We start from the raw sequence: 20,073 nt of genomic DNA, 5'->3' as shown, positions 1-20,073 counted from the left end.
GGGCAATCTTCAGCTCACTGATAATATATTGTGAATACACTACAAGTGTTGAAAGGACAATGCTGGCAAAATGTTGCACAACCTATCCTGAAATATTGCTTAAGCGTGTGAGATCCATACCATTATACGAGGTGCAACAATAAAGTAATGAGACTGATTTTCTTTGCAAGACATGGCAACCCTGCAGACTTGCATAGGCACAATACCTTTGACCTTGGCCTATAAGCTACCTCTAGTCCAAGCGGCACATCGATGCAACTGCTCAGTCGTGAGTTGTGCTGTAATAAGTTAACACGTGTTTGTGTGTCTCGTCACAGAAATGGAACCGCATAATATTGCGCAACAGTATTCCATTTCTTTTTGTGTTAAATTGGGTGAAAATGTGACGACAACTTATGGTAAGCTTCAGAAAGCTTTTAGAGAGGAGGTTATGTTAAGAGCTCAAGTTTTTCATTGGCATAAAATGTCTAGTGAAGGCAAAATGAATGTTGAAGATAAAGAGCACAGTGCACAATCATCAACCTCATGGATGGATGCCAACTTGGCTAGGGTGCATGAACTCATACCATCTGATCGAAGATTATCCGTGAAAATTATTGCAGAAGAACTGAACATCAATCGAGAGATGGTTCGTCTAATAATAACTGAAGACCTGGGTATGAGAAAGATTTGTGCAAAAATGGTCCCCAAAAATCTCACACCACAACAGCGACAAACAAGGAAAAATGTGGCAGCCAATCTGTTAGAGCAAATGGAAATCAATCCAGAATTGTTGAGCTGTGTTGTCAGTGGTGATGAAAGTTGGTTTTTTCAGTACGATCCAGAGACAAAACGCCAAAGTTCACAATGATGTTGAAAGGGATCACCCAGACCAAAAAAGCTCGCATGTCAAAGTAGAAAGTGAAATGCATGCTTGTGGGCTTCTTTGATTCCAAGGGAATTGTTCATAAAGAGTGGGTGCCTCCTGGACAAACACTTAACCAATATTACTAGAAAGAAATTTTTATGAAGACTTTGTAAAAGAGTTCTTCATGTCTGTGCCAACACTGATGATAATTGGATTCTGCGTCATGATAATGCGCCATTCCATACTGCTCTGCCAGTACAGCAATTTGTAACCTCAAAACAAATTTCAGTACTACCACAACCACTTTATTCACCAGATATCGCTCCGTGTGACTTTGTCCTTTTTCCAAGACTCAAAACGGCAGTCAAGTGACACTATTTTCAAACAACACAAGATGTCCAGAAAACTGTGACAAGGGTCTTGGAGGATATCACAGAAGATGAGTTCCAGAAATGTTACAATCAATGGCAGTAGCACTGAAAAAAGTGTGTGCAATCAGAAGGGAACTACTTTGAAGGAGACAACACTAAACTTGACTAAAATAGTAAGCAACATTTTTTTTTCTTCACATCAGTCTCATTACTTGACTGTCACACCTCGTACATTCATTGAATAGGACCAACTTTTTGAAAGTGGCTGCTGTCTTTCAGATTTATTATGTTAAATGTGCCTGGTGTAGCCACAGATATTATTAAGTGGTATAGTGACAGTTTACTGTTGATGGAGTATACAGATTAAATTTCTGTGATTGCTTCTTTTTTTATGTATATCTCGACTCGTTCAACATCCTTGAACATTCTTCTTCTTGATAGGCTCTATGGAACAAAATGAGTGGGCTGAAAACTTACAGTGTCATCAATGACAGAACAATAGTCAAGAAGTAATCAGACACACTTAGCCTCTGTTGTCAGTGGCCACTAAGACAAGATTGTGACTGAATCTATTGTGAGCAACAGTCTAGCTGGGATGGGTAGTGGGAGTAATTAAGAGAAGTGGTGTTGGGAGGGAAGACAGGATAGGGGTGGCGGAAGATGCTAGTATTGCCTGTGGGAGCGTGCAGGGACATAGTAGAGATAGGATAGGCCTGGTAGGTGCAGCATTGGGAGGTTGTGCTGGTGGGGGTGGGGTGGGGTAGGGGGAACAGGGAAGAGGGTAACATGGAGGGGTGAAAAGGGAGAGGAGAGAAGTAGAGAAGGGAGGAGGGGAAAAGACTTCGTAGGTGTGTTTGTGGAATATGAGGCATGTGTAGTACTGGAGTGGTAGCAAGGGAGTGCATAGGCAGGTGGACGACAGGGAGAAATGAAGTTGGAAGGCAGGGGGATTACAGGAACAAAGGATATGTTGGAGTGAGAGTTCCCACCTGTGCTGCACATAAAAGCTGGTGTTGGTGGGAAGAATCCACATGGCATAGGCTGTGAAACAGTCATTGAAGGTAAAGCATGTCTTGTTGGGCAGTGTGTTCAGCAGTTGGGTGGTGCAGCAGTCTTGTGGGCAGTCTGGCAGTTGCCATTCACACACACAGACAGCCTGTCAGTTGCAATGACCATGTAGAATGTGGCAAAGTGGTTGCAGGTAAGTTTGTAGATCACATGGCTGGTTTCATAGGCAGCCCTGTTCATGACGGGGTAGGATCAGACTGTGACAGTAGTGGAGTAGGTGGTAATATTGGGAAGGGGGGGCGGGATGTGTGGGACAGGTCTTGCACTTATGTCTGCAGAGTTAGGGGTTGGGACCAGGAGTACAGTATAGGGACAGCTATGGGTGTTTTGTAAGTTGTGTGGGTGGTAGAATAACAGTGTGGGAGGCATGGGTAGGGTATTCCTCATTTCGGGGGATTACAAAAGCTAGTTGAAAACCTGGTGGAAAATATGATTCATTTACACCAGTCCTAGTTGGTATTGAGTCACTAGGGGAATATTCCTTTGTCATCAGATACACCTAGATGCAAGGCCTGCCCTATATATCCTCTCATTAAAACCTCCTCCAATCCTGTCCCAGGCACCTCCAACCTAATAAATGCAACCACTGTGCTGCATTCTGTATGGGCATGAAAACTAACTGTTTGCACAAATGGCCAACAAACTGTGGCCAAGAGACAGCTGAACCACCCATTTACCGAATATTGCTCCCATCACAATGAGCTTCAATCTAAAAACTGATTCACAGCTTGTGCCAGCTGGAACCTTCCCACTAACACCGGCTTTCCTGAATTGCACAGGTGGAAACCCTGCCTACAACATATCCTTCATTCTCATAACCCCCCTGACCTCAACCTTTGCTAGTCTGTGTCTTCCACCTCCCTAACCGCTTCCATGCTCCCAGTCCAGTACTATACATGCCTTCTACCCCACCAATGTACCTCCACAGTCCTTCCCCCATCTCTGCTTTCTCCCTTCACTACCTCCACCTTGCCCCCCCCCCCCCCCCCCCCCCACTTCCTCACATCGCCAGCACAGCCTCCCAACACTGTACCTAGCAGCCCTATCCTAACTCCACCATCTACATCTACATATATACTCTGTAAACCACAATGAGGTGAATGGCAGAGGGTGCTTCCCATTGTACCTGATATTAGTGTTTCTTCCTGTTCCATTCACGTACAGTGTGTGGGAAGAATGATTGACTGAATGCCTCTGTGAATGCAGTAATTATTCTAATCTTATCCTCATTATCCCCATGTGAGTGATATATAGAGGGTTGTAGTACATTTCTAGAGAAATCACGTAAAATCTGTTTTTGAAATTTCATTAATAGATTTTCTCTAGACAGGTTAGGTCCACCTTCATGAGCCCTCCAGTTCAGTTCCTTCAGTATCTCTCCCACAGATTAAACAAACCTGTGACCATTCATACTGTTCTTCTCTGTAAGTGTTCAACATCCCCTGTCATTCCTATCTGGTACAGGTCCATCACACTTGAGCAACATTCTAGAAGTGGTAGCATGAGTGATTTGTAAGCAGTCTCCTTTGTAGACTGACGGCACTTTCCCAGTATATTCTACCAATAAATTGAAGTCTGCCACCTGCTTTACCAACGACTGAACCGATGTGATCATTCCATTTCATATCCCTACAAAGTGTTACACCCAGGTATTTGAATGAGTTGGCAATTCCAACAGTGGCTCATTGAATTTATAGTTATAGGATACTATGTTGTTTTTTTTTCATTTTGTGAAGTGCACAATTTTACATTTCTGAACATTTAGAGCAATTTGCCAATCTCTGCACTACATTGAAATCTTATCAAGAATTGATTGAAAATTCACACAGTTTCTTTCAGATATTATTGCATTATATATAACTGCATCATCTGCAAAAAGCCTGATTTTACTATTAATATTGTCTGAAAGGTCATTAATATAGAACATGAACATTAAGGGTCCCAACACACTTCCCTAGGACACACCCGAAGTTACTTCTACATTTAACAATGACTCTCCATCCAAGGTAACATGCTGGGTCCTCTCTGCCAAAACATCCTCAGTCCAGTCACAAATTTCACTTGATATCCCATATGATCATACTTTTGACAATAAGCATAGGTGTGGTACTGAGTCAAATACTTTTCAGAAATCATGATAAACTGCATCTACCTGGTTGCATTGATCCAGAGCTTACAGTATGCCATGTGAAATGCTTCGGCAGTTTACATTAGGATTCTAATACTCTCACCAGTGGGTGGCATTTCTTTTGATCTTACACTGGTACTTCTGGGATTCTTATGGCTGTCATTACCTTATTGGATGGAGTCACCTAAGCTAAAAAATGCTTGTGTGCACCCTACACACAGTCAACTACCTGAGTAGCAGCCTCTGATGTCTAGTGTAAACCTGGCCTATTTATGTGGACCATACAGTTCTCAACCCTAAGGCCCAAGTCCTGGAAGTCACACCCTTGTTTGTCAAAGAACATTTGAAGCTTCTGGTTCAGTCCTTCCACTCAACTCAGAACCAAAGGGCCACAACCAGTTCTGTGGAAAATGCTGTAAATTGTGAGCTTCGTTGAAACTCCACACGCAACGCTGGTCTTCTCAACAATTTCTGTCAGTCACTAGAATGACCCAAGAATAACCTCAGAGCCCAGATGACAGGCATCACTTGTTCCAATGTGTACCAAAATATGCAGCTGGTTGCACACCATTCTCTCAGTGGTTGTTGGAATAGCCTCAACATGTTGAATGAGGCCCGTAGGCATACACACTGAGCGCACCTTGTGACCTTTCCTGTCCCTAGCAGCCATTTCCCTAAAAGGTACCAACATACACAGTACATTTGAACTGCCAACGATTAACAGACCCCTACCCTTTCGTGTTTGCCTCCTCCTAACACCAGACAAAACAAGTTTCCCCAAAACACTGACTCAGTTTCATTTTAAGTGAAGAAAGCACCTCAAACTCGTTGGTAAGAGGATCAGTACACCATCCTGAGTCCTCCCTGGTCCCTGTCCACCCTTTACAGGATGCCTAGATCTACCATAGGCATGCCACACACAGTCAAGTAGATGGGTGATAACAGATCTTGTATTTTCTGTAGAGGAAACATGGTCCACAGGAGAGGATAGTACCTGGGGTATCTCTGATACAGGTATCACAGAAACACAACACTCAGATGCCAATCATTTGATAGTAGTCAGGGCAATTTCCAGTTGGTTATGAATGTAAAACAACTCATCCTGTGTTTGAGAGTAGCAATCACAGTGGGGCTGCATTTTGACTGGTGCAATGTATTGCAAGGCAGTGAACAAAAAACTTTAAATTAAGCCTGCTGATTATCTTTCCGAGATTTCTGTTGAGGCAACACAAAAGCCTGTGGTAAAAATTACTAGTTTCCTGAAACGTTTTGATGTTAATTAGAGTTGTTGGCAAACTCAAAAACAGAGGTAATTTCTGATAAATGCAGATAATATATGGGGCTACTCCTCTTTAAGGGGAAAATGTATGTAACTCAATATATTAGTTAGAAAAGGTGCTACAGTATCTAAATCACAAACTCTGATTTGCTGCAAACTGCTAGTAGATTTTGCGAAGGTCACTGGTAGCTTCCAAAAATTTTCAAAAACACATATTTATTTGCATTGATATGCAGTGAAATTCAGGTGTGATGTGTTCTTGGGCTAAACTGTAACCACAAATGTTGATTTGCTACGAAATAAATTACGTATCCAAAACACTCATTTGGCAACTTATGAAAATATATCTACATTTGCAACTACATCTATACTCTGCAAGCCACAGTAAGGTGCATGGTTGAGGGTACATCCCATTGTACCAGCATTTATTTGCATTGTTGATATACAGTGAAACTCATGGGTGATGTGCTCTTTGGCTGACGTGAGGACAACAACAGTTTTGTAAGCATCTAAAAATTCTCAAACTAACCTATTTCTCATGTAATTCTACAATGAAATTAGAGGAAGATTTTTTAAATGAAGATAAGCCTACTGTTCTCATAAATTTTAAAAGAGCACAATTTAGTTTAAGTCTACAACTGTCAATAACAGTACTATAGGTTATCGCGGCACTCATGAATATTTGAAATTTCACAGTATATCACAATACAAACAGGTACTGATACAATCAATGAATAATTATGTAAAAGTGACAAGAACAGTACAATATGCGACTTTAAGTCAGGCGGTCTCATACGAGGGAAAAATTCCTAAGTCGGCTTAAGATACAAATAAATGTGCATATTGCACAGATTTTTCACTTAGCTGATGTTGTGCATACTTCTACACTGGCGTGCCAAAGAACACTGCAGCATAAGTTTACCTTGATCGAAATCTCTGAAATGTACAGCACCAGCAAAGCACATCTTCTGCCTGCTGCAGCTGACAATGCATCCATGTCTCTGCACACTCCCAGAGGAAACACTAGTGTCTTTCTCCACCCCTATTCTGGCATCCCTCCCCCTCTCCACAAAATGTTTCTTCATTACCCTCACTGCCCACCCCAGCTAGATTGCTGCTCACATCAGGCACAGTATGATCTTAGCACCTGGTGGCGATAGCGGCCATGGGTGTATGAGTTGTGCTTGTGTTATTGTGGCGTTTTCTTCTTCTGAAGGAAGACTTTGCTTGAAAGCTGAAATATTTCCAGCAGTCTTTTTCATTGTGCCTATCTGTGATTCCAAACCTCTATTTGGTGATCAGCAGTTTACCCTTCCCAGATCGTTGTTACTCCATACTGGAGTTTGGACTGCCAGATTTAAAACTTCTTGAAAGATTAAAATTGTACACTGCACAATGACTCAAATCCATAATCATTGCCTTTTGCAAGCAAATTCTCACCACAGACTGGGCTGTCCAGGCATAGAGTGTAATCTACAAATAGTTTGGTCAGTAGGGCATTTGCCTACAAAAAAACAAAGATTCTGCATTTGAATCCGAGTCTGTCTTACGGTTTTAATCTGCCAGGAAGTTCCAGATCAGTGTACACTCTATTTCAAAGTGAATATTCATTCCGGAGATTTGATTTTGTGTAGCCATACTGCTGCCCACAAATTACTGATCTCCAGAACCAATGCATTATTCCCCTAAAGCCATCTTCAAATGCAAACATAGGCTTCAAAACAAAAGTGTTATACTCAAGAGTGGCACAAAAGTAATCTATCAGCCCACCATGATCACAGCCTGCATACCAGTGATCTTTACAGAGTCACCATAGTGGGGCTACAGCATATGACATGACATACCATCACTGAGGAATAAAGCAGCCACTTTTAGCAATAAGTATCCCTTTGATGCAATTTTGAATCAAAAACTGCATTTTTACATTTCCAAGTAACTTATGTATAACATACAGGGGGTGGACAAAATGTGGAAATACCGAAAACACAATAATAAACAATACTAATCACAAAATACACTGCAGGGAAACTGTTGGCACTCAAAACAGCTTCCACTTGTCCTGGAGTGGCCAAAGACAGGTCCCGTATGGTTTTCGAGGGTACCTAATACCACTCTACCTGCCAAATAGTGGCAAGTTAAGGTAACAATGATTGACATGGATAGTGATTACCTCCATTCCCTCCAGAATAGACCACAAATGCTCAACAGTATTGCGATCTAGTGACTGTGGTGGCCAGGGGAGATGTGACAATTGATTCTCGTGCTCACAAAAACCAGTCCTGGATGATGCGAGCTGTGTCAACAGAGGCCCCTTTGCTTTGAACACAGCATCAACACTGGGGAACAAATACTGCGCCTTGGGATGGGCAGGATTAGCCAAAATTGTCACATAATCCTTGGCAGTAATGGGACCTTCCATGGTAAGCATGGAACACCATGATATGGTTGCTCAAATCATCACTGAACCCCCCACCACGTTTCACCCTTGGCAGCAAGCAGTCTGCATTGTAGACCAGATGTAAACTCGCACATAAGGTTGAAATAATGTGAAACAAGATTAATCCTATGAAATGACTTTCTTCCATTGCTCCAGAGTCCAGGTTTTATGGATTTGTCACCACATTTTCCTGTTATGGGCATTTGCTTCACTGATGACTAGTTTTGGAATTCCAGCTCACCGTGCAATTTCCAGCTTATGGAGCTCCTTTTATGTTGTTTTGGTGCTGACAGGGTTCACAGATCTGCAGTGACTTTTGCAGCTGTCATCCTGTTATTTTTCGTCATAACCCTCTTCAGTGACCATCTGTGATGATCACTGCATGCCACTTTTTTCAGCTTTTCCTGTAAGCAGTATAAATCTTCAGTATGGTACCTCTTGAAAGACCAAACATTTCGACTACCTTGGTTATGGAAACACCCCACCATACGATCACCAGTAATTTGCTCACATTTGAATACACTTAGCTCAGCCATAATGCACCAAACAGAATACTGTTCGGACTGAGACTGACCCTTACAAAATACTGAGGACACGCCATAAGTTGCCCTTTTTTGTCAAATACAACAGCATACTTGCAGGCTTGGCTGTCATCTGCAATTATGTTCAAGCATTGCATTTCTTGTGGTATTTAAATATATTGGTCCAGCTCCTGTATACAAGGCATATTCTGCTCGCATATTTCGATTAAAATCATGAGACTTCACAAATGCTACCTGCTTTACATATAAAACTTGATAAGAAATTCTGTTGCAGCAATAACACCACATCTGCTTTTATTGTCTCCAGAGGAAGTGTTACATATATGTTGCATATTACTTTTCCTGGATTCATGTAGAGACATTTGTTTAAGTTCATTTACATGTGCGTGAAAAGGAGTCCATTAGGAAATGACTAGTTTCTCGTATATTACTTTAATAAAGTATGTGTGTAAACAAGCTTTTTCCCTTGCATTTGAAATTTGTATGGTCTCTTGAGGTAACAGTACATACACTATGTGATCAAAAGCATCTGGACACCTGGCTGAAAAAAACTTACAATTTCGTGGTGTCCTCCATAGGTTATGCTGGAATTCAGTATGGTGTTGGCCCACCCTTAGCCTTGATGACAGCTTCCATTCTCGCAGGCATACATCCAGCAAGGTGCTGGAAGGGTTTTTTGGGGAACGGCAGCGCTTTCTTCACAGAGTGGTGCACTGAGTAGAGGTATCAATGTTGGTCAGTGAGGCCTGGCAAGAACTCGGTGTTTCAAAACATCCCAAAGGTGTTCTATAGGATACAGGACAGGACGCTGTGCAGGCCAGTCCATTAAAGGGATGTTGTTGTTGTGTAACAACTCTGTCACAGGCCTTGCATTATGAACAGGTGCTAGATCGTGTTGAAAGATGCAATCGCCATCCCCGAATTGCTCTTCAACAGTGGGAAGTAAGAAGGTGCTTAGAACATCAACGTGGGCCTGTGCTGTGATAGTGCCATGCAAAACAACAAAGGGTGCAAGCCCCCTCCTGGAAAAACACAACCAAACCGTAACACCACCACCTCCGAATTTTACTGTTGGTACTACACATGTTGGCAGATGACACTCATTGGGCATTCGCCATACCCACACCCTACCATTGGATAACCACGTTGTATACCGTGATTTGTCACTCCACAATGTTTTTCCACTGTTCTATTGTCCAATGTTTATGCTCTTTACACCAAGCTAGGCATCATTTGGCATTTACCGGTGTGATGTGTGGCTTATGAGCAGCCGCTCCACCATGAAATCCAAGTTTTCTCACCTCCTGCGTAACTGTCTTAGTAGTTGCAGTGGATCATGATGCAGTTTGGAATTTCTGTGTGATGGTCTGCATAGATGTCTGCCTATTACACATTACAACCCTCTTCAACTATTGGCAGTCACTGTCAGCCAACAGATTAGGTCGGCCTGTATGTGCCCCATTCTGCTCTCTTATGATGTCTAATAACTACTAAGGTCACTGACATGGAGTACCTGGCAGTAGGTGGCAGCACAATTCACCTAATATGAAAATGTATGTATTTGGGGATGCCCGGATACTTTTGATCACATAGTGTACATCATACCCATATGGACGCTTTGTGATGGGAAAAAAAAAAAAGAATGAAAATGATCTATGGCATTGTTGGCTGGGAGGCCCCATGCGGGGGAGTTCGGCCGCCATGTTGCAAGTCCCTTTAAGTTGACGCCACTTTGGTGACAGTCAATGATGATGAAAGACACAAAACCCAGTCATCTCGAGGCAGAGAAAATCCCTGACCCCACCAGCAATCAAACCCGGGACCCCGTCCGCGGGAAGCGAGAACACTACCGCAAGACCACGAGCTGCGGACCGTGATGGAAAATATACATCATTAGTAACATAGCACATTCAAGTAATCCCTTTTTCATACCATGAAAGGCAAATTGGGCTGTGTTTCATCTGTGTAGTCAACTCAGTGCTGTTGGGGAATTTAGAGAAATGTTTGGAGGAATACTCTCCTAGCAACACTGCCACACTGAAATTCTACCTCCTAATATCATGTACAGTAAAGAGAACATTTTCAGTCTAGAAAACAATTATTTCACTGATGAGAGGAAGGTATGTATTCCACAGAATTTTGGAAAATTCACTGTCACAAAGAGCAAGTGTCAATACCGTAAGCTCCTTGACCAAACATTACAGCCGATATTCCAGTATTCCCATGCCTGTGGAACATGTAGTTTAAAATTTAATCCTTATGTGAACTTATTTTCAGTATTCAAAAAGCGATTCCTACATATACTGAATGGTGTGAGTACTTGATAGCTGTTGAGCATGTTAATGGAACTTTTCAGGTGGATATCAATGCCCAGCATGCCCAGAGATAATGCTCTTGCAACTTATTGTCAACTTTTGGACTTTGAGAAAGGTTGAATTATTGACATGATGGACATGGGAGCATCATACTGACAGATCAAACAACTGCACAGTGACTGCAGGAAGTGTGGTGACCAGATGAAGTCAGACAACAGTGCGGCCTTTAGACTAGGCAGTAATCCCAGAAGAATTGCACCATGAGAAACTCATAGAATTGGTTGGTTGACTCCAATGGATGGATTACAACAACAGCTGAAATCTGGACAGAGATTACAGGCAATTTGTCACCAAGAACTGTCAAGAAAATATGGGTTGAAACTTGGGTTCAGGCCTTGCATTGATACCTACATCTACATACAAACTCTTCAATCCACTGCATGGTTCCAGAATGAGATTTTCACTCTGCAGCGGAGTGTGCGCTGATATGACACTTCCTGGGAGATTAAAACTGTGTGCCAGACTGAGACTTGAATTTGGGACCTTTGCCTTTCACGGGCAAGTGCTTGCCCGTGAAAGGCAAAGGTCCCGAGTTTGAGTCTTGGTCCGACACACAGTTTCAATCTGCCAGGAAGTTTCACTACATGGTGTTTGACAGAGGGTACCCTGTACCACTAATACTTATTTCCTTTTCTGCTCCATTTGCAAATAGAGTGAGGGAAAAATGACTGTCTATATACCTCCTTATAAGCCCTAATCTCTCTAGTCTTATCTTCATGGTCCTTACACAAAATGTATGTTGGTAGCAGTAGAACAACGAAGCAGTCAGCCTTAAATGCCAGTTCTCTAAATTTTCTCTACAGCTCTCCTCAAAAAGAACATCACCTCCCCTCCAGTGATACCCATTTGAGTTCCCGAAGCATCCCCATAATACCTGTATGTTGTTAAAACCTACTGGTAACAAATCTAGCAACCACCATATCCTAAAATTCTTCCAGTAAACTGAAGTCAAACATTCACCTTCCCTACTACAGTCCTTAAATGCCCAATTCCCTTTCATGCAGCTTTGCAACATTATGCCTAGATATGTAATCAATGGGACTCTGTCAAGCAACATTCTACTAACACTGTATTAAAATATTATGGGTTTGTTTTTTCTACTCATTTGCATTAATTTACATTTTTCTATGTTTAAAGCTATCTGTCATTCTTCACACCAACTAGAAATTTTGTCTACGTCATCTTGTATCCTCCTATGGTCACTCAATGAGGACACTTTCCCACACACCACAACAGGGTCATTTAGTAATCACGAAAGATATTACAGAGATGATAGATAAACTCCAGTGGAAGACTCTGCAGGAGAGACGCTTAGTAGCTCGGTACGGGCTTTTGTTGAAGTTTAGAGAACATACCTTCACCAAAGAGTCAAGCAGAATATTGCTCCCTCCTACGTATATCTCGCAAAGAGACCATGAGGATAAAATCAGAAAGATTAGAGCCCACACAGAGGCATACAGACAATCCTTCTTTCCACGAACAATACGAGACTGGAATAGAAGGGAGAACCGATAAAGGTACTCAAGGTACCCTTCGTCACACACCGTCAGGGTGCTTGAGGAGTATGGATGTAGATGTAGATGATCAGCTAACAGCCACAGATTGCTGCTAGCTTTGGCCACCAGATCATTTTTGTATATAGAAAATAACAGCAGCCCCATCACATGTCGCTGGGGAGCTCCTGAAGATGTCTCTTATGAACATTGCCACTGAGGACAACGTACAGGGCTCTATTAGTTAAGAGGTCTTCAAGCCACTTGCACATCTGAAAACCTATTCTGTAAGCTTGTATCTTCATTAACCCTTTAACTGCTTTGGATGTGTTAACGCGCATGCCTTTGTACCTGTCCCTGTGTGCTCTGAACATGTTTACACGCACCACCAGTCCTTCTACCGTGTACTCTGAATGTGCAGATACGTTCAGGGTATCAGGTAGAAGGACTGGTGGCACGTCTAAGCACGTTCAGAGCACACAGGGACAGGTAAAAAGGCACGTGTGTTAACACATCCAGAGCAGTTAAAAGTTTAACAGTCAGCACTGTGGCACTGTGTCAAATGATTTACGGAAATCTAGGATTATGGACTGCACTTCATCCATGGTTTGCAGGATCTCATATGAGAAAAGGGGAAACAGAGTATCACTTCAGCAATGCTTTCTAAAACCATGATGATCTTGGACAGAAGCTTTTCCTTCTCAAAGAAATTTATTACATTCAAACTGAGAATATGTTCAAATATTCTGCAACACACCAATTTAAAGATATTTGTCTATAATTTTGTGGGTCTATTCTTTTACCGTTCATATATGCAAGGAGGCATCTGAGCTTTTTTCCAGTTGCTTGGAATGGTTGAGGGATTCATGATAAATCCAAGCTAAGTAAGAGGTCGATGCTGTGGAGTACTCTTTGTAACACAAAATTCGGACTCCATCAGGACCTGCCAAGTTGTTTGCTTTCAACTCTATCAGTTATTTCTCTGCACCAGGGATGCTTATTACTATATCCTCCATACAAGAGCTTGTGCTTTGGTCGAACAATGATAAGTTAGTACAGTCTCCTGCAGAAACGATTTCTTAAATGCAAAGTTTAAAGCTTTGGCTTTACTTTTGTTATCTTCTACTGCCACAACAGACTGGTCAGCAAGTGACTGGATGGAAGCCTTACTCCTCTTAGTGATTTTATGCAAGACTAGAATTTTTTCATGTTCTCAGCAAGCTGTATTGCTAAGAGACAATGGTGGTAGCTACTGTATGCTTTGCGCATCAATTGTTTTACTGACACATGAATTTCTATTAACTTTTGCCTGTCACCATTTGCACATCCTCTTTTGAATCTTTGCATTATCAGCATATTTCGAATTTGGTTGTTAAACCATGGTAGGTCTTTTCCATCCTCCATCCACTTACTCTGTACTTCTCCAGGGTATGATTTATAATCAGTTTAAACTTTGCCCATAATTCCTCTATGTTCACTGTATTGGAATTAAATGATGTCAATTCATTGTCTAAGTGGGATGCTAACAACTGTCTATGAGCTCTATAGAGCAGAAATACCCTCTTAGTCTCTTTGACTTGTGTTTTAACTTTACTAACCAAAATGATTATGACGACATGACACTCTATACTGATGTGGTTGATTAGGTCAGGTCTGTTTGTATGTGCACTGTTTACAACTGTTACCACATCACAGACAACAGATAATTATTCAGTATAAAGCCAGAGTCAACTGAAACACTGAGTGGCTTTTTGTAGTGTTCAGCAAGGAGTCTTGCTTCTGTTTATGACGGTCAGAGTGATATCCAGAAACAATCTGGAGAAAGGTCTCAGGCAACAGTGATTCTCAAGACGCATGTTTGGAATCATGATGTGAATAAGACAACACAACTGATTCCGTAATTGTTGGAGGGAAAATGAATCCTCACCATTATGTGAGAAGAACAGTTGTCATATCCTTATTGACAAGGGTACCAAACATCATATTCCAGCAGGATAATGCAAGAGGCCAAACAGAAGGTCACGCCGCAAATGCCTTGAGGAATGTACGGATTTGGTCTCTCTGCACTGCATCCCCCCCTCCCACCCACCGTCGCTTTATCACACAAAGCATATGTCTGGGATGTGATCGTATGGTAATACACACTTCAGCCAGCAATATCCTCAAATTGCACAGCTTGCATTTCAAGAAAATAAGAAATTTCTCAAGATGAGATTTGGAGGCTGTTGGCTTCCAAGCCACAATGAATACAGTAGTGGATTCGTGTCATTTTGGGGTCACACTCCAAACTGATATTGATGATGGACATCATATACTACATGTTACGTAATGAACATCTCCATAAATTTGATAAATATCTGACTGGCGGGAGCATCACGGTGCACCACTTTCAATTTCTGTCAGTGTATTTAGTAATATATTGTAAAAGACAAGATTAATAGTCATTAAAGTTAAATTTTTACAATCAACTTCAGAAACTGGTAGCAGTGTTTTGGTCTTCTAAAAAGTTTCTGTTTTAAATTGGTTCGTTCTTTTTAAACGAGTGTTTTCTGTATTTCTGGTGTATTTTCCCCATTCTGAAGTGTGTGTGTTTCAGAAATTTCAGTGCATACCTCTACGTTTTGCTGAAGGACATTCATATTTTGGTCATAACAGTCATATCAGCCCTTCATATTAGTTATTATGAATATAATTGTGTGTCAGGCTGCTATTAATTCAGGGAAATAAAAGGAAAATGTTACTGACCTTTGGATTACACCTGGAGCTTGATTTGTTAAGGCAACAGCTCATTATAAGCAGATTTAAAAACTAAAACTAAAGTAAACTCCGCCTGAACAGGCCACGAAGGCCCAACGGTACCAGCCGGCTGTCATGTCATCTTCAGCCCACAGACACCACTGGATGTGGATATGAAGAGGCATGTGATCATCACACCGCTCTCCTGGCTGTATATCAGTTTAGAAGACCAGAGTAGCTACTTATCAGTCAAGTAGCTCCTCAGTTTGCCTCACAAGGGCTGAGTGCACCCTGCTTGCCAACAACACTCCACAGACCGGATGGTCATCTATCCAAGAGTTAACTCAGCCCAACTGTGATTAACTTCAGTGATCTGATGGGGAACCAGTGTTACCACTGTGGCAGAGCAGTTAGCTATAAGTAGATTTCGGTTTGGAAATTAGTCTGGTACATATGTTCGTATGTTGCAATGTATTCTTTAAATTGTTTTTGTGGTATTTCTGATTGGATTTGATTGCATTCCACTCATTTCACTTCACTTGATTACCTCCATTTAATCTGAGTGAAGTAATTCTGCTAAATCTTTTTATTTATTGAAGCAATAGTGTTATTAGTATACATGATTCTGTATTAGGAACATGAGTAGCCATTCATTAATGTTTCATGTAAGAGAGACGTTCATTTTTTTAATGTTCTCACACATAGCTTGTCTTCTTTAGGGGCTTCACATGCGGATGATCTACCATACCTATTCTTCTCTTGGGCTCTGCCACATGGATCTAATGGGGCAGTAACTGGAGCAAGACTTGTAAAGATGTGGACCAACTTTGCAAAGACTGGGTGAGTAATAAATAATTTTTGTTGTTCTGGTCTTTAGTCCAAAGATTGATTTGATGCAGCCCTCCAAACTACTCTATCCTGAGCTAGATCCTTTATCTCTGCATAACTACAGCAACCTATATCCATTTGAAACTATTTAGCATAGTTAAGCCTTGGTCTAACCTTTCAATTTTTTTCCTTTCACACTTACTTCCATTACCAAACAGATAATTTCTTGAGGCCTCCCTTCTTTTCATCACACTGTGTCATAAATTAATGAGGGCTGGAACTTTAATAGAGGCAACTATTTATTTACAGGTCATACAACATAGGTACATGTTTCAAAGTTTTACTGACCTTCAGAGTAGTCACCAGCATTGTGTATAACTCGTTGCCAGCGATGTGAAAGTGTTATGACGTGAAGTGTTACCTTCCGTTTAGAAATTGAGTTGAACTCACAAGGACTTAAGTCAGGGAAGTACAGTAGGTGGTATAGCACTTAATAGTCTCATCAGTCAAACAAACCAGTAACAGCTTGCACTGCATGTGCTTGAGCATTGTCCTGCAAAATGGTGGTCAGATCCTGCAGAAAGTGTCATCACTTCTGTCTCTAAGCTGGTAGTATGTTGTGTTCTAAAAATGAACAGCATAGAGACAGAAGTGATGACACTTTCTGCACGACCTGACCATCATTTTGCAGGACAATGCTCAAGCACATACAGAGCAAGCTGTTACTGATTTGTCTGACTGATGGGGCTGCTAAGTGCTATACCACCTACTGCACCTCCCCTGACTTAAGCCCTCATAAGTTCAATTCTATTTCTAAACTGAAGGAAACACTTCACGGCATTCGCTTCAGAGCTGCTACAAATTTGTTGGGCAATAGACCGCACCGCTCAAACTGTCAACACAACTGGCACTGCTAAGAGTATCCTACGACTTCCACATCGCTGGCAATGAGCTATACACAATGCTGGTGACTACTTTGAAGATAAGAAAAACTTTGAAACATACATCTATTCTGCCGAGCTGTAAATAAATAGTTGCCACTATTAAAGCTCCAACCCTTGTATTTTCTCCCCTAGTAATCTTTAATTTAATCACATTATTGGTGGGTGGGGTCCATGGCTGTGGGCTGAGTTACTTGAAGAAATACAGCAACATGCTACTTTTGTGTAGCTTTGTTTTCTGTAAGGACACATTTTGACCTTTCACTGGTCTTTAACTTGCGTAATACATTTCGAACTTCATTAGAATGATGTTAATGATGCATTTTTAATGCTGCAGCTACCTTTTGTTCCGCAATTTGTGGCTCATTTTTGCCCTTTATATCCATAGCACAAACACTTTCAAGTTCACTGATTCAATACAGCATTCACCATGTGGCTGACAAATTTTACTGTCACAGAACACACATGAGTGCTGTTTGCACAATCCAAAATTTGGACATCATTATTTCATTTCTTTAATGGGCAGAGGTAGATTATAACATCATGAAGAACAGTTCTGACAATCTTACTACAGAAGATGGAATAGATTTAGTTACTCATGAGCAGTCACAATTGTGACAATTGCATACAAGTTCCCACACCAAAAGATAAATAAACAGCTGCATGAAATAATATGAGGACAATGGGATTAAAGGTTTTTCATTTTTAAATTATCTTTCAATTACATGGTCCCTCCGTTCTGAATATAATGAATTTCAGTCAGCTTTATCTTGGTGCTGTGTAATTTCAAGAAGCAAATACAACATTAAAACATTATTTTTGTCAGTCCCAAAAGATGTCATTGTATAATTTAGTTTACCTATTTCAGTATTGGTATTAATTTTCCAGTTAACATTTGTTATATTGTTAAAAATCAAATAAGGATGTCACTACAAAGTCCTTGTCTCTTGACATAAAATGGTTCTCAGTACAAGAGATTCTAGTTTTGACTTGTTTTCCAGGCATCCAACACCAGTAGATGATCCCTTGTTACCCGTGAACTGGACCAGCTATACATTGGAACTGCCAATTTACTTGGATATTGGATCAGAAATGCAGCTAAAAACTGCACTCAAGGAAAAAGCTATGGACTTCTGGCACAATCTAGTACCATGACATGAAGTGTACTTTGAAGCCATAAATGATAGTGTCAATCACAATTAAATACAAACACCAAATGGTTTCTTACTGCAGGCATTATTTCTATCGACTATATATCAAAGTTAACTTGTTTTATTAATTTGTGTCACAAATCTGACTGTCAGTATGAAACAATTAGACAAAATGAAAGAATAACACAAATAAGAAAATACAAAGCTACAAACATTCCACGGCTATCTCTTCTCCCTGTAAGCTGGCATGCAGTTTACAACGTGATGATGGGAAAGATGTGAAAAACAACTAATGACAAGATATGTAGCACAGTTGTGTGTTTTCATTCTTAGGTGCAGAATTTTTCTACAGAGATAATTAGTGAATAAGAAAACTTATTCCACAGAAGATTATAAATTCAAACCACAAACTTGTCTGCTGAAGATACATTGCTTGATAAGTCAACATTCAGTAAGCAGCTCAAATACAGTGGCTGGTAATTTGAGAGAGGAGCCACGATTTTCTTTTAACAGAATTTTAATGAAAAATTTATTTAATGAACATATTCTGTAATAAATTACCGAACATTAATTTTTACTGATCCACACATATGGAGACACTTATTGGGGATTCCATGTGTCAGAATCCCTTCTGATAAGACATGTTTTTTCATGATGTTTCAAGTATTCGTTCATAAAACAGTTTGCATTTCACCTTCATATATTTTTAAATTGTGATTCTGTACAGCTCTAATTTAAATTTGCTTTGTAAGATGAGCTATAGCCAGGCATAATACAAACACAAAGTTAGCATTTCATTTCTAGCAGAGCACCGAGAGGACTCGAAGAACGATACTTTTCACTCTCTCAAGATATTCTAGAATCCTGGTTGTATGGGGACAGCCAGTTCATTTTCTCTTCATGGCTGACTGAGTGATGCAAATTGATTCCACTCATTGCAGTGTACAGGGTGCCCATAATTAAAGTTCCAGTTTCAAAACACTGTAAAAAGTCTACCATTGCTCAGAATGACATCAAATTTGAATAACATATTATTGACACAGAGGGAAACATCATGGAACAAAAACAAAATTTAACAAAAATGAGGTTGGCTATAAATGACAGATGAATCATAATATGACAGCTATGGTTTGAGTTGCACATTACTCCATCAACATTGTTCAGTGTTCAGCACAACTCCAGCAGTCAACAGTTGTGACACTGTTAGGCAAGCCCAATCACCATGGTGAGGTCATACCACAGATGATTGGAAAAAAATCAGTTCTGAACTGTCCCAAGGCCAAAAATTGCATAAAAAGCAAAATGACATTGGTTTTTAATTGTCATGAGACAGACACAAGACATGTTCAATATGCTGTCTATGATTTTCCACCCCAAGTTGAAATTGAGAAACAGCACGTCGCACAAGTGATCAGAGTGTCTTGGGGATCATATTCAGAATGTGTTGCGCAATGCATAGCTTACATTCAGCTACAGTCATAACTGGAGCACTGAACACAATTTCTTTATTAAGATCAGGTTACCTGGACAACCAGGCTGTAGGGAACTGAGGGCTTATAATTCTACTATTTCCAAAGCGCCTTTGCAGCGGCTGCTCTATTTGCTGTGCAATGTGTAGAGGAGTGCAATTTGCATACAAATGCTCCTACTCACACATCCGCACTATTGAGGGGTTGAAATGACATTGGTACACAAAATTACTCTCATAGCATTACCCACAGGACCCATCTCCTCAAAAAAAATAAGGTCCTACAATAGATAAATGATGCCATCAACCCACACTAAACAGTCACCTTTGCAGGATGAAGTGGTACCAGTTGAAGTGCGTGTGGTTTTCCCATTGCCCATATTCTGCAATTCTGCATACTGACATGTCC

General features: G+C 40.8%; 1 protein-coding gene across 1 annotated transcript in view; it reads left to right on the top strand.

The window, feature by feature from the left end:
- Positions 1-18,411, top strand: part of LOC126335318 (esterase FE4-like) — a 299,162-nt gene extending 280,751 nt beyond the window's left edge. The window contains exons 10-11 of the mRNA XM_049998474.1: positions 15,996-16,116; positions 18,047-18,411. Coding sequence (XP_049854431.1) covers positions 15,996-16,116; positions 18,047-18,200 — 275 coding nt within the window. The 3' untranslated portion in view covers positions 18,201-18,411. The remainder of the gene's footprint in view (positions 1-15,995; positions 16,117-18,046) is intronic.
- Positions 18,412-20,073: the final 1,662 nt, after the last annotated feature.

This window comes from Schistocerca gregaria, chromosome 2, assembly GCF_023897955.1.
Source record: "Schistocerca gregaria isolate iqSchGreg1 chromosome 2, iqSchGreg1.2, whole genome shotgun sequence".
NCBI classification, from domain to species: domain Eukaryota; kingdom Metazoa; phylum Arthropoda; class Insecta; order Orthoptera; family Acrididae; genus Schistocerca; species Schistocerca gregaria.
The sequence above is the reverse complement of the archived record's forward strand: the minus strand, read 5'-3'. Positions and strand labels throughout refer to the sequence as shown.